Raw genomic sequence first — 13,471 nt, forward strand, 5'->3', positions numbered from 1 at the left:
AGTCCTGAACAGAAACAGCATAAAATAGGGAAGAGTAAAGCCAAATTTTAAGATACCACGAAAGAAAAACTCTTGAAAATTCTTAATCTTTATGGAGTGTATAGTTCCAAAATATATTTTAAGACCATTTGAAAAATATATACACATGTATAATCAGTTTCACAATTCATAGACTGTGATTCTAGTGAATTGGTTACAAAATGAATTTGCAGAAAGCAATCCCTGTGTTTTAGTTCACTTCTATTACAAAACCAGAAAACCCATCAGAAGACAGGAGTGAAAATTTTGGTTGGGGAAGAAATGCAGAAAGTAGCTGGTTCTGTGCTAAATCACGTACCACCGTGACTGCTTGCTCCCTTGTTGCTGGGAGTCTTGCTCTCAGCCCAGAAATTCATTATTTCTTTGGTGCCTTCTCTGAACTTCCACTTTTTTCTATCATGTCAGCACCCTTCACCCCCTCCAATCCATAAGAATTTCTCCCTGTTGCTTTTAACACAACTTCAAAAATCTTAGCCATATTTTTGTAGAATATTTATAATATCTACTAACCAATACTTTATGTTCTAAAGCCCAAAATTTCCTTAAAAAAGAATCATCAAATGTTGTAAATAATTAATCCTTTACTTCATCAATTATGCTAATATTAAGCTCTGTAGTAAATATTTAAAATGCAAGGTTACTATATATTTAAAGTCTATCTGAGAACATATATAATGTATATGTAATGTAATGTAATGTAAATATACATAACACATTTTAACGCATGCCTTCATGTGTTCATATCCTGTCATAAGACGTGAAGAGCATCCATCACTTCAGACACATTAACTATGATCTCACCCGGATGCACATTTGTAGATGCAACTCTCAGAATCAATGGCTGTGGTGTTTTCCCCAAAGATCTTAATTAGAAGACCTACTAGGGTAAAACTTCTTCAGAACGACTGATGGTGTTCAGTAATAAGTACCCTTAAAACTGAAAAGGCACAGGCCACAGATTCTTAAAATTTTAGAATAGAAAGTAACCAAGAAGGTCTTAAAACCCCACCGCACAATGTGGGGCTGGAAGGAACCAGGGCACTAGCCTACTAGCAGCCAAGTTACTTAGGGGTATTTTTCTATTTCTCAAATGTAACTTGATTAAACAGACTCTGTATTTTTACACACCTGTTTTCTGTAGCCCATTTTGATTTAGGAAAATAAAACAAACAGCTCCCTTGACAGTGTACCCCACAGTACAGATGGAATGTGCTTGAAAGGCCAGGTTATTGGGCTTTTCCCTAGCAAGTGAGGGTAGGGATTTGGGGGCAGGGAGACAACAATGTAACCCATTCAGTTCTTACCGGTGGCCCAGGGGGGCCCCTGGGTCCCATTGCACCATCTTTTCCAGTAAAGCCCTATTGGAAACATAAAATTAATTATGAATTAGTGAAATAATGACCAATGACTAAAGAGACTGGTAAGAGTGAAGGGAGAAGTATTTAACACAACGGCAAGTAATCTTTCAATACAATGACAAATATACCCTTAAAATGCTTCCCAATTTAAGATGCCTTTGCTGAATAATTAATTCCCATACTTATTCCTTTCTATAGTTATAAACAAAATCATTTTAATAGTCAGACTAGCCTTCTCCAAGGGAGACTCCTTTTGTGAAGATCCTAGCTTTTGCTTTCGTCAGACTGTAAGGAAGCCTAAAAGAAGACTAACCTCTCTACTGAAAAGTCAGTGTCCACAAACTGGCCCAGAAAGAATCAAAGTGGGATGAAAAGAAATGTTGCTGAGAACATAAAAGATGAAGGAGAAGCCAACCACTGGACTCAAAACTCCCTTGTTTCCTAAGCTATGGCCGGCCAGCCAGGGCAGGACTCCCGATGTCCCCACTGCTGCTGAACTTCTCTCCCCCACACCGGGAAAGAGTGAAGTTGTCTCAATGGCCTTCCATGCCAAAGAAAGGAAACCCTCAATCCTCAGCTAATTTTTAGTGGTTTGTTGCTCCTCATCTCGCGTGAAAGACCAGATCCGCATGAGCGTCAGGTTGGCTGGGAAGAGAGATGTGCCCCAGGAGCACCGCGCATCGCTTCACAGGCTTGCTCGTTGGCTCTCACGCCCTGCCTCCGTGCAGTGCCAAATGACCTCTGTCTAGCATGAGTCACTCTGCTACCCAGTTAGCATTCATCCCAACAGAGAGATCTCCAAAAGTCAGCAGAGGATTTCTGAGTCAGGTCTTTTTTTATAGCTCTTGCATTCCTCTGTCAAAGGAGATTTTTGTCTCATTTTCTGCAGGGAGTAGGAGTGATAATTTCATCCATATTCTTGGATTCTAGCAAAAATCAAGAGCATTTGGATAACTGCCTGCATTAAGTATCCGTGCTTCCATTGGTTTTGTAACAGAGGAAGTTTAAATTATTTCCTTAAAATTGGTTAGAAATATTCCACCATGACTGCCCCCCAAATATTTTTTTCCAGAAACTTATACAGATAAAGCTTTCAGATGTTTTCTGGGAGTCCCAGGCCTGCTTAACAAAACACAGACTCCAAGTTCATCCAATGTAACATCAACATTGCTTCTGAGAGCCACTTAAGACACTCTGGTGGTGTTGCTGAGACAGTTTGAATTGCATGTCTTCCATCTAAATGTCTCCAATGTCTATCTAAGACCCTCTTGTTTATTTGTTTAGGTGAGTATTATATTTCTGAATAATTCTCCTTCAGTCAGCCTAAGAACTTCCTGATCACACATTTTCTTTTTTCACCCCCAGCTTTACTGAAGCATAATTGACAAATAAAAGTCATATATTTATGATGCACAATATGTTTTTTTCTGAAAATTTTTATTTTATTTTATTTTATTTTTTATTTTTTTTAAGATCCACTCAGCGAAGCTTTTTATTTTTTTATTTTTTTCCATAATATTTTATTGTCAAATTGTTTTCCATACAATATGTTTTGATATGTGTACACATGGTGAAATGATTACTGCAGCCAAGGTAATTGATATATATGTCACCTTGCATAGTTCTCATTTTTTGAGTGTGGTGAGAAAATTTAAAGATCTATTCTACTTGCAAAGTTCAAGTACACTATATAGTATTATTAACTATAGTCACCATGCTGTACATTAGATCTCCAAAGCTCATTCATCCTGCATAACAACTGCAACTTTATAGCCATTTACAATCATCTCTTCGTTGTCCCGCTAGCCCCCTGCCCTTGCCAACCACCATTCTACTAGTTACCTCTATGAGTTCAACGTTTCTTAGATCCCATTCATAAATAAGCTCAGCTTCAGAATAAGCTTAGCTTATTTCACTTACCATAGTGTCCCCCAGGTTCAAGTTTCATCCATGTTGTTGCACAAGACAGGATTTCCTTTTTTCTTAAGGCTGAACATTATGTATATATATAAAGTGTCCATCCATGAACACTTAGGTCTGATCAACCATTTTCTTTTAGAAGAGACATATATCTAGGGGTGAAGAAGATCTTATCCTGATGTCCTCAGAAGGTCTAACTGAGCCATATGCATAACTTTGTGCTATAATTTTATTTTTTTTTCTCCATTTTCAAAGCTGCAGTGACTTTCAAAGCTGCTTCCCTCTAGGTGAGGTTGGATAAGAAGACCTATGGCTGTTTTCATAGGTGCACATGTATTAGATACCTATTCATGCGGTTCTTCTGTTTCTCTCTAATGGTCCCCAAAGCTGTGCCTCATTTTGAAAATTATCTATGCTGAAGACAACCCATGTATCCAATTCCTACCAACTCCATCTTGGTAACAAGTCTTCCTTTCTCACTGTGGTCCTTGGGCTTGCTCTTCTGAGCTTTCTTCTCTTCAACCACAGAATTCAAGTTTCTTTCCTTCTTTTCTTCTTTCTTTCTTTCTTTCTTTCTTTCTTCCTTCTTTCCTTCCTTCCTTCCTTCCTTCCTTCCTTCCTTCCTTCCTTCCTTCCTTCCTTCCTTCTTCCCTTTCTGGCCCAGATGCCTATACCAAAGTCTAGCTAACTTTCCAAAGTTGTTTATGTTCTATCAGCTGTGCATCCTGTTTTTAGCATCAGTGGTAGGGAACTAGGTGGTAAGTAGGTGGACAAGGCTAAGCGGGAAGAGGGGAATGATTTCTGGAGAAGCTTCCTCACCTTCAAGCTGGGAGATCTAGGTGGCCTCACCACAAAGCTGGAGTCACAGATGAGAGTTTGAAAGTGAAAAAGCAAAAAAGCATAGGATCTTCCCACTCCCTCATTTTTCAGAGAAGCAGTGATGGTGTTAATGGCTACCTGTCCCTCAGTTCAGGAAGAGCCTATTGATAGATATCCCTGGCAACCCACCATGGCTGCCCAAAGCCCACCCTGGGTGGCCATGATGGGCCCTACAAGACTTTTGTAATAACACCACCAAGTGAGTCAGTCCATCATCATTTCTTGATTGCAGTGTCTTTGGTTTTGCTTTCTAATTGAATAGACTGGCTTGTCACCTCTGCAATCTTACTATTGCCATTTATTATAAATAATTCTTCATTAATAGGCAACAATGTGATATCATTTCCAACATCAACATAGCCTGCCTGAGAAAACTTACTCTATCTCCTGGAGGTCCCATTGGTCCCGGTGGGCCAGGTAACCCTGGGGTTCCCTACACAAAAGGAAACAAACAAGTGAAATGCTGTAATATACTTCCTACATGAGAAAACATACGTTTTGTTCTTCAAAATGCTGGGAAAAAAATTGAGGGGGCTCTGAAAAGAAACAGAAAACCAGAACCAAGCACAGTGTCAGCCATATAGAAGATGATTATCAGTAAGCCCTCACCTGAATTGAACAGCACAAACTTAATGACAAAGACAAGGTTATAAAATGGAAATAAGAAGAAGCACATAGCCTGGCTTCTGCTTTGTGCTTCCTCTGTGTTCACCTTCTGAGGCACTACAAGGGTGACTCTTCAGATAGCGCCTGACAAGTGAAAAAAAGAAGTAGCTTCAAGAACAACTCACTGTCCGGCCGGGAAGTCCTGGCTCTCCAGCATCACCTTTCATCCCTTGGCGACCCTAGAGCAGCAAGAGGAAGACAGTCCTCAGGCATTTTACAGAGATGAAGTGAAAAGGGGAGACATGAGTCACTTCTGAAATCCCCATCACTTCATAAATCCAATGTAAACATATTTTGGAAGGTAGATGAATTAATCATTTTTTGGATTGATACTTTTTAAGCTACAAATGCTGTTCCAATTTTCATTTATAATATTAAAGGATAATTTTATATAATTATGGGACAATATACCTACTTTAAAATAACATAGTTTAACATAAAGGATTTTCATAGAAAGAAAATTTTAAGGGAGTAAAACTTTTTTTATTTAATATATTTAATTAGTTGCTAATTTTAATAGATATTCAATGATGTATTATAACATACTTTTGGTCTTTATAACTACATACTAGAAAACACTTGTCACGAAGGCAAAGTAGAATTAATTAAAACTGATAAATTTAATAATAGTAGTAAGAAAGGTAAAAGCCCCAAAAGTCCTTTTTGGACATAGGAAGCTAAAAGTAGATGTAGGTGACCCTTTTGAGTTAGAGAGCCCTATCTCTCCACATGTCTCATTTCTAGCTCTATCTGGTATCAATTTTTTTTCCTTTCAGTGCCAAGAAAATTTATATATCCTATATTAAAGCACCTTAAAAGGGAGTTTAAACTTAAATTTAAAACGATGCAGTTATCATATTCTTATTCATATAGTGTATTTTTTGTTCATTTTAGAGTATAGAAAAAATGTTAGTGGTTAAATAAAAGATGAGTCCTAAAAAGTAAAACACCCTTATAACTTCAGATGAGCATTTGGAACAAAAAAATAAATATTTTATTAAGAAGTAGTGACCTAGATAAACAATGCAAGCTTGCCTTGAGGTCATAAATATTAACAAAGGATTGCCACACACTGAAAGTAATTTCAAAGCTTTCAGGATGCTGAAGTATATATGTATTACCTATTCATTTTTAAAGGTCAAATTAGTAGCAATAATTTTATCTACACATTTATATATTATTACATACGCTATTTACATATCTGAAATCATAATCATAGGAAGTTATTTCAATGACTAACCTTGTTGAGTTCTCAGGAAACATTTGAGTTTGGCAAAATACAGTAAAAAACATTCCAGTTAAACTTAATGTTAATCCACCATCCTCACTGAAATACAGAAAGCCTTTGTACTTACTTGTTCTCCAGGAATGGAGAGTCCGTTGGGTCCCTGGGGGCCTGGCGGTCCCTGGGGGCCTGGAGGACCTGTGTCTCCACGAGGGCCAGGGGGCCCCTAAAGCATACAAGAGAGAAACAACCACAAAGTCACGTAATGACCTTCTAGTGCTAACATCCAATCAGAAGCCTGTGGGTATGTCTTAAGACATGAGTCATGTGTTTGCAAACGTTTAGAAATCTATGCACCTATAAAAGCATTTCTTAGTGCCATTCCTTTCTTCCTTTTATTATTCATTAAAGAACAATTGAAAAGTGCAATAAATTCATAAGAGCACTTACATTTCCCAAAGTCCCATTAGATTTGTAAAAGAGGTAAGACACACTGAATATGATATATTCAAGAATCATATGAGATCAAACCTTGAATTTGAGTGGATTTGTTTAGTTTATGCCAGTCCTGTTTTCTCTTAGACTTGGCCTTATTTCAGGAACTAATGTGTATATAAATCAAGCAAGGTAAGAACAGATATCCACCAAGCAGATGCTCTGTGCTGGAGCTTCTTTGCAACACACCCAGGTAGAGAAGGTCCACACTTGCAGTCAGGGACCTGGGTTAGCACCCCAGCCTCACCCTTTCCTAACTGGGTTAGCTTATCATTAGTAATATGATGACTAAAAGTACACATCATCTTCATAATATATTGCCCTAATCAGCTTGAGTTATTTTATGGAAGACAAGTATGGACCTGGTAGAAAGGGGCCAGTGACCCCACTGAACACATACATGACCGCTCAGCTCCTTCTCTGAGGCAGGTGAAAAAAAAGAGCAGCAGAAGTGCTCCCAACCCCCTACAGCTTTCCAGGGGGACTCTGCTCCCGGTGGGTCTCCCGATGACTGGATTACTTGCTCTATTTCTCCATGTTATAGCAGAACCCTTTGGTTCTTCTGACTTCCTATGTGTAATCCCTACAGCAGTGAGATGCCTTGGACATTTTTTTCCCTGCTAGTCTAATCCATCATTTTGACATCCAGAGACAAGACAGAGGTAATTATATTACCTAAAGTACACTAAACTTGAACTTAACTTGCTCAAGGTCACATATCCCCTTAGTGGAAATTTGAACAATCAGACTTCAACATATACATGAAAACTTAAATGCGCCATAAAATATACTTACAACTGCCCCACTGATACCTCTTTCACCTCTGGGACCTTTAGCACCAGGTCCTCCCTGAAATACATAGTAAGAACACATTTTAGAGTGAAAATAGGAAAGCAGGGAGAAGCTGATATATAGAAATTACTTCAAGAAGCAGGGTTCTCCAGGCAATCAATACTTCTATAGTTACTTACAAAATATTGAAGTGAATTCAACATATCATACAAATATGTGGGGAAAGAGAATTTCATAACTTTCTACATTTTAAGTGCCTCACTTCTACATTCTGAACTTTTCTTAATCATTAGCAACTTTTGAAACTTATTGGACATTTACTAGAAGAAACAAGCATTACTTTAGTACAGCAAGGAAAAATTTCTGTTTGGAATTATATGAGTGCATTCTTCAGTGAAAATAATATGCAAAAAGAAGAGTATCTTGAATCTTTCATAATCTCAGAATGTGTAGTTTAGTAACTGGAAATCAGAGTTCACTGAACAAAAAGGAAATAAATATAATAATGACATCTAATAATGTTATCTTATGAAAAAAATCCTTACTTCTCAAAAACACCTAAGTTACATCCAGGACATAATTTTATTATTACAAATATAAATGAGGTAAGTCACTGTTAATAATAAATAAATAAGTGATAATAATTCCAGTAACATTTTATCCTATATGAGAGGAGCTGGTTTGTAATTAACCTATAATCAATTTACATTATTTGCTCTGAACTAAGTACAATAAAATTTGCTAAGTACAATAAAATTTTGTGTTCTGAGAATTTCTGAGATATTCCTACATTAATTAACCATTTTCTTAAAAGAGGCCAATAGGGCTTAGAGGTATCATTTCCATTCCACAAAATCAGCCCAGGTCAGATGCTGTGTTAACTGAATCAAGGGGTTCCACATTGATTAGTAAAATCTATCACTGTAATCTTTTGTGCCCCTCCCCCATGAATAGACCTGGTCACAGACTTCCTACTCAAGTTATTCCAAACCCCAATACTTTCACCCTGAGTTTATGGTATCATCACATATGTAAATTTCCCTATTTGTTGTTATTCTCAGGTGTATCTGCTACATATGGCATACATATCCTAGGTTCTAAACAAGTTTTTCTTGGATCAGCCTCTCGTCCGTAGCTTCATAGCATACATCCAAGAAGCTTTTGGGAGATGTGAAGAAATTTTCAAAATCAAGCGATTACAGATGGAAACCCAGATTCACATCTCTAAGGAAAGAGCTCTCAAATACTAGTCAATAGCATTCATTCTTGCATGACTGGAGAAATGTATCCAAATATGTTCAAATTTTCTCCTTGATTTATTCCATTTTGGATCTCAAAACATACCACAAAAAAAATGGCCTGCAATTTAATTTGCTCTGTCCCAGAAGATACAGATGACTGAAAGCATTTTATGGCAAAAAGATGATCACTTCAAAGACTTAAGAGGGAAGACTAGAAGGACTACTGTAATCTCCTTACCGCAGGGCCTGGTGGACCGGGAGGTCCAACGCTGTCCTGTGTACACGTGCAAGCGTTTGGAAGAGCAGGGCATTTTGCTTCATCTCTCTGAAATTTTGAAAAGAATATTTACCTGTGAATTGAGAGTAAAATGACTTCCAGTCCTCCACCCCCATTTGTCTTAGATACAATCTGTTTCTCAACTTGAAGAAATAATTTGTATTTATCATTGCAAATAGTCTTACGTTGAATCTTGCTTTGGTCCTTTATGTCTGTATGTGTTACTTTAGGAAACCTTACATACTTACAATGTTTACAAAATCATCATGGACCACCGGTAATTTAATCCAGTTTTCTCCAATCCAGTATCAAAAAAATGGTGAGTATCTCAGATATTAATGCCCATTTCAGTCAAAGTAAAATCTAAAGTGCTTTCCAGGACCTACAAGGCCTTACATGTTCTGCAAACTAGCGTCACCTTGCCCATCTCACTGCCTACCACTGCCCTTCCCACTCACTTTACTCCAGCTGCCACTGATCTACTTAATGTTTCTCAGATATTTAGGGCACTTTGTGGTCTTAGGACCTTTGCATGGACAGTCTCCTCTGACTGGAATGCTGTTTCTCCATCATCCACATTGTCCACTTTCTCACTTCTTCAGGTCTCTGTTTAAACCTCACCTTATGCCCAAGGGCTGATGGTGCTCACCTGGCTCTTTATCCCTTCACCCTGATTTGTTTTTCATCATAAGACTTTCTACTCTGTAATGTAGCATATATCTACTTGTTAATTCTTTCTCTCTCCTTCCCTTCTACTAGAATATTCACTTTTTACTGCTGTAATCCATGCACATAGAATTGGGCCTGGCTTACAATAAATAGGTGCTCAATAAGTATTTGTTGAATAAATAATACACATTGGTCCTGTGGATGCATGTAGCTCATTGCTTGCCAAAAGCATCTACTCTGTCATCACATTCAACTCTGTAGCTACAATGAGAGAAAACCATTATCTCATAAAGTAATATGGTTATGTCTACCATAAGCCTTAGATATCCACAGAGGTGATGGTTTTTATTCTGTAAAATGCTGATATTTTACAAGCAATAGGAGGACTTTGTAATAAGCAGATATAACAAACGCCCTGATCCAACAGACTTTTCCAACTACGCGTAACCACCCTGGCTGTTAGGGAGAATTTCCAGATGTGGTCTTGTGTATTCCTAGTTTTTAAAGGAGGAGGTCACTGGCCTGAGCTGTGGTAGCTGATGAACGTGCACATCATGTATGTCCCTTGGCTCCATCATGGAGAGTCAGGTGCTGAGTGCTACTTCCTCTCCCAGACCATCTGCATCCACATCCCTCATTCCAGGAGGACTATTAAGACCATGACAATGATTCCATCCCATCTTACTTACCCTAGAGGGAATATCACAGCATCTGTCTCTACTGGTCCACACCGGACTGCATACAATATCAAAATTCTGGATCTGGAACTGCAAACAACCAACAGCAACATCCACTAACGATGCGTGAAAACCATTTCATATTAACATTTCCACAGTTTAACCTTTGCCAGTTTCTCACAAAGAGTCTCTCAAGAGTGCAAACCCTTGAGGGCAATGTGATTCTTACTTGATAGGGAAGAACATAAAAACCTATGCCTAAAAGAAGGAGATGTTAAAACAAAATGCATATGTGAAATTCCCACATCTGATTCACTTCCTCAGCTAAAATAAAATGCTTGGTTGAGTTTTGTTTTGTTTTTTAAAGAGAACATTAATTTCTTTAATTAAGGATTAAGAATGTATTAATTAAGAGTTGAAAGATTACATACATTTAAATCAACTTTTAAAAGTCCACCCTTGTAGAAAAATAACTTTAAAAATAACATTTCTCATTTATTCTAAAATTGATGTTTTGTTTTCATAAATTCTTACCTGGGACTGACTAATAACTTTGATGATTAAGCTTAACTATTTCAATACAGGGTATATTTTCTATCTTTCCATATTTAAAAAATAAAATTCTTTTGATAAAAAAGAAAGGGCTGCTTAGATATAGCTATCCTTATAAACTTGTTATAATTGTTCTACTTAAAGAAAAAAATCCAACATTCAATAAAAAGTCTATGTATTAACTTGTTGAATCCCTATTGTACATTTGAAAGTAATATAACATCATGTATCACCTATATTTCAATAAAAAAATAAAGTTACATGCTAAGTGCTTGATAAATCTTAGTAATCATTATTATCATTATTGATTTATAAGATTAAACATATTAAGTATTCTATTAATCCTAAAAATTTTTTAAATTTAATTAAATTAAAAATCCAGATGTGAATCATAATATTTTAAGTTGATACTAATAGTTTCTGCATTGAAGAATAAAAATTTCACTTGTGAATCTAGGAGAACAAAATCCTGTCTGTGGAAGAAAGCTAAATTAAATAAATGCAATTTAAAATAAAAGAAGCAAAAGATGTTAACCTTGCTTTTATTTATTTTTTTTACAGGGGAAAGAGGCAGAGAGAAGGAGGGAAAATCTTCAGCAGGCTCCATGCTCAGCATGGAGCCCAACTCAGCACTTGATCCCAGGACCCTGAGATCATGACCTGAGCCAAAATCATGAGTCGGAGGCTTAACCAACTGAGCCACCCAGGTGCCCCTAATCTTGCTTATAGGACAATATTATTATTGATTGACACTTAATATGAACTTAATTAGCCTGATACAGTGAAAACTCTAAATTTAAAATTTTATTACTAGACAGCATTATAAATACAGTTGGCATGCTCCCGCCTCAAACTTGAGCCAGTGCAAATTGTGAGTAATGCAGTCAGTTGGCCACCCTCCTGGACTGATCTTCCTTCTGAGGCAGACAGATAATGACTCTTCTCTGAGAGAGCATGGGCTATGTGACAGTCACTGTTGGTGTCTGTGTCATCAAGCTACAAATGCCTAATGTCTTGATTGCACAAATTTGTATTAACAATCGCTATCTTTGAAGAACAAAAAGCAAGTTATTTTAGATTTCACTGATTATCCTGGCAACTATTTGTGTTCTGCTCTCCAATTTGATCCTGTTTCAAGATGACTACATGATGTTCTCTGGTGTCTTGACATCTTATTTTGTTTCTAGCAGTAAAGCACATTATTATGTTCTGTCAGTAGTATACTTCCTCAATGTAACTTTTTCAAAGTTTCAATCTGACCAAGAAATTTGACAATTTAAAACCCATGGGGAAAAAACCTCACTGATTAATTTTAAAATGCTGTTTTAATCTTAACACAAGGTACCAAGAAAAATAAAATGTGCTACTTACTGTGGCTGATTTCCTCTCCCCTTTAAGAAGTTTTCCAAGAATTTCATAACCATCAGTTGTGATATTTCCAGCTTCCTTGATGTCTTTTTCTATAATTTCATAGCAGTCGATGTAAATCTTGACACTTTTTGAGGTCACTACAATATGAACCTAAAAAAATCATTTATTTCATTATAAAGTTTCTATTCCAAAAACCTTGGCTGATTTCTGCATATTTCAAATCAGAGGTTGACAAATATGTTATTTATATTATTTTTATCCCACATCAAGTCTTGGACTAAAATCCCAAGAACCAGGTAGCAAAGTCAATGTCATTTATTAAAAACATCCAAGTAAATAAGCCTTCATCCACATATACATGCATAATTGCCTACTTTCCCATATTTACTCTTTCTGAGGTGACCAAAGATAATTAGTAGATGAGATGATCCCATTAACTATAAAGAACTATTCCAATACAAGGTAATAAATTATTAATGTATTATTATACTCAGTAAAAAGGATCCTCAAATGTCTTCAATTGATTTTGTTAAATTCAATTTTTAATTTGTTATTCCCTAATCTCAGTCAAAAAGAACATGCACACCATATAGACCACTTAACATAGTAAAGAATTAGTACATATGTTCTACAGAGATTCAGTTCCGGAAATCAATGGATATAAGATTCAGTTCCCTTATAACGAAAGAATCTTATGTTGATTTATTTCCTATCTGATATTGAGCACACTCAGAATTTAAATCTATTTGTGCAGATAATTAATAAAACATTTGTATTTCAACAATGTAAAGAATGGCGCAGGTAATCTTTGAGTTTATAGTTATGCTCATAGTTTCCACTTACCACAGCACAAATACTCAGTAAGCCTTTGATGATTACTTTGAAAAGTTTGGCTTCAAATTAAAAGGAAATTTCCTTAAATGCTTTGAGTCAATAAGCATAAGGAGAGTCTCTAGTGATGTTTTTAAACAGTGAATATTTTTCCCACATAGACTCACCACCAAAACATTAATTTAGCTCATCTCTTAAGTTCTAAGTGTGAAATACATATTGCTTGCTTACTTGCTTACTTGCTTAAAAGTGATACATAGCATACTAAAAATTCACTTTAAATGTCCCCAGAACAATCTTCTGATATTGAATTTAAGAACACCATATAAGCATTGCCAAGATATGTATTATCTAATAAGAACTAAAACTTATTTTTTGGCTCTTGTATGAACAATCTCAGAGGCAGAGAGTCACAAAGCATTTTGAAAAATCATAGTACCCCCCAAAATTATTTCAAAATCAAACTTTTAATTGATAAC

General features: G+C 36.4%; 1 protein-coding gene across 1 annotated transcript in view; it reads right to left on the minus strand.

Moving 5' to 3' along the window:
• The window catches only part of COL12A1 (collagen type XII alpha 1 chain), a 116,904-nt gene that overhangs the window by 9,547 nt on the left and 93,886 nt on the right, over nucleotides 1–13,471 (minus strand). Inside the window, exons 52-59 of the mRNA XM_029944879.1 lie at nucleotides 12,162–12,311; nucleotides 10,251–10,328; nucleotides 8,854–8,940; nucleotides 7,378–7,431; nucleotides 6,218–6,313; nucleotides 4,988–5,041; nucleotides 4,576–4,629; nucleotides 1,344–1,397 (exon numbers count right to left, since the gene is read on the minus strand). Coding sequence (XP_029800739.1) covers nucleotides 1,344–1,397; nucleotides 4,576–4,629; nucleotides 4,988–5,041; nucleotides 6,218–6,313; nucleotides 7,378–7,431; nucleotides 8,854–8,940; nucleotides 10,251–10,328; nucleotides 12,162–12,311 — 627 coding nt within the window. The remainder of the gene's footprint in view (nucleotides 1–1,343; nucleotides 1,398–4,575; nucleotides 4,630–4,987; nucleotides 5,042–6,217; nucleotides 6,314–7,377; nucleotides 7,432–8,853; nucleotides 8,941–10,250; nucleotides 10,329–12,161; nucleotides 12,312–13,471) is intronic.

The sequence above is a fragment of the Suricata suricatta genome, chromosome 7 (genome assembly GCF_006229205.1).
Source record: "Suricata suricatta isolate VVHF042 chromosome 7, meerkat_22Aug2017_6uvM2_HiC, whole genome shotgun sequence".
NCBI classification, from domain to species: domain Eukaryota; kingdom Metazoa; phylum Chordata; class Mammalia; order Carnivora; family Herpestidae; genus Suricata; species Suricata suricatta.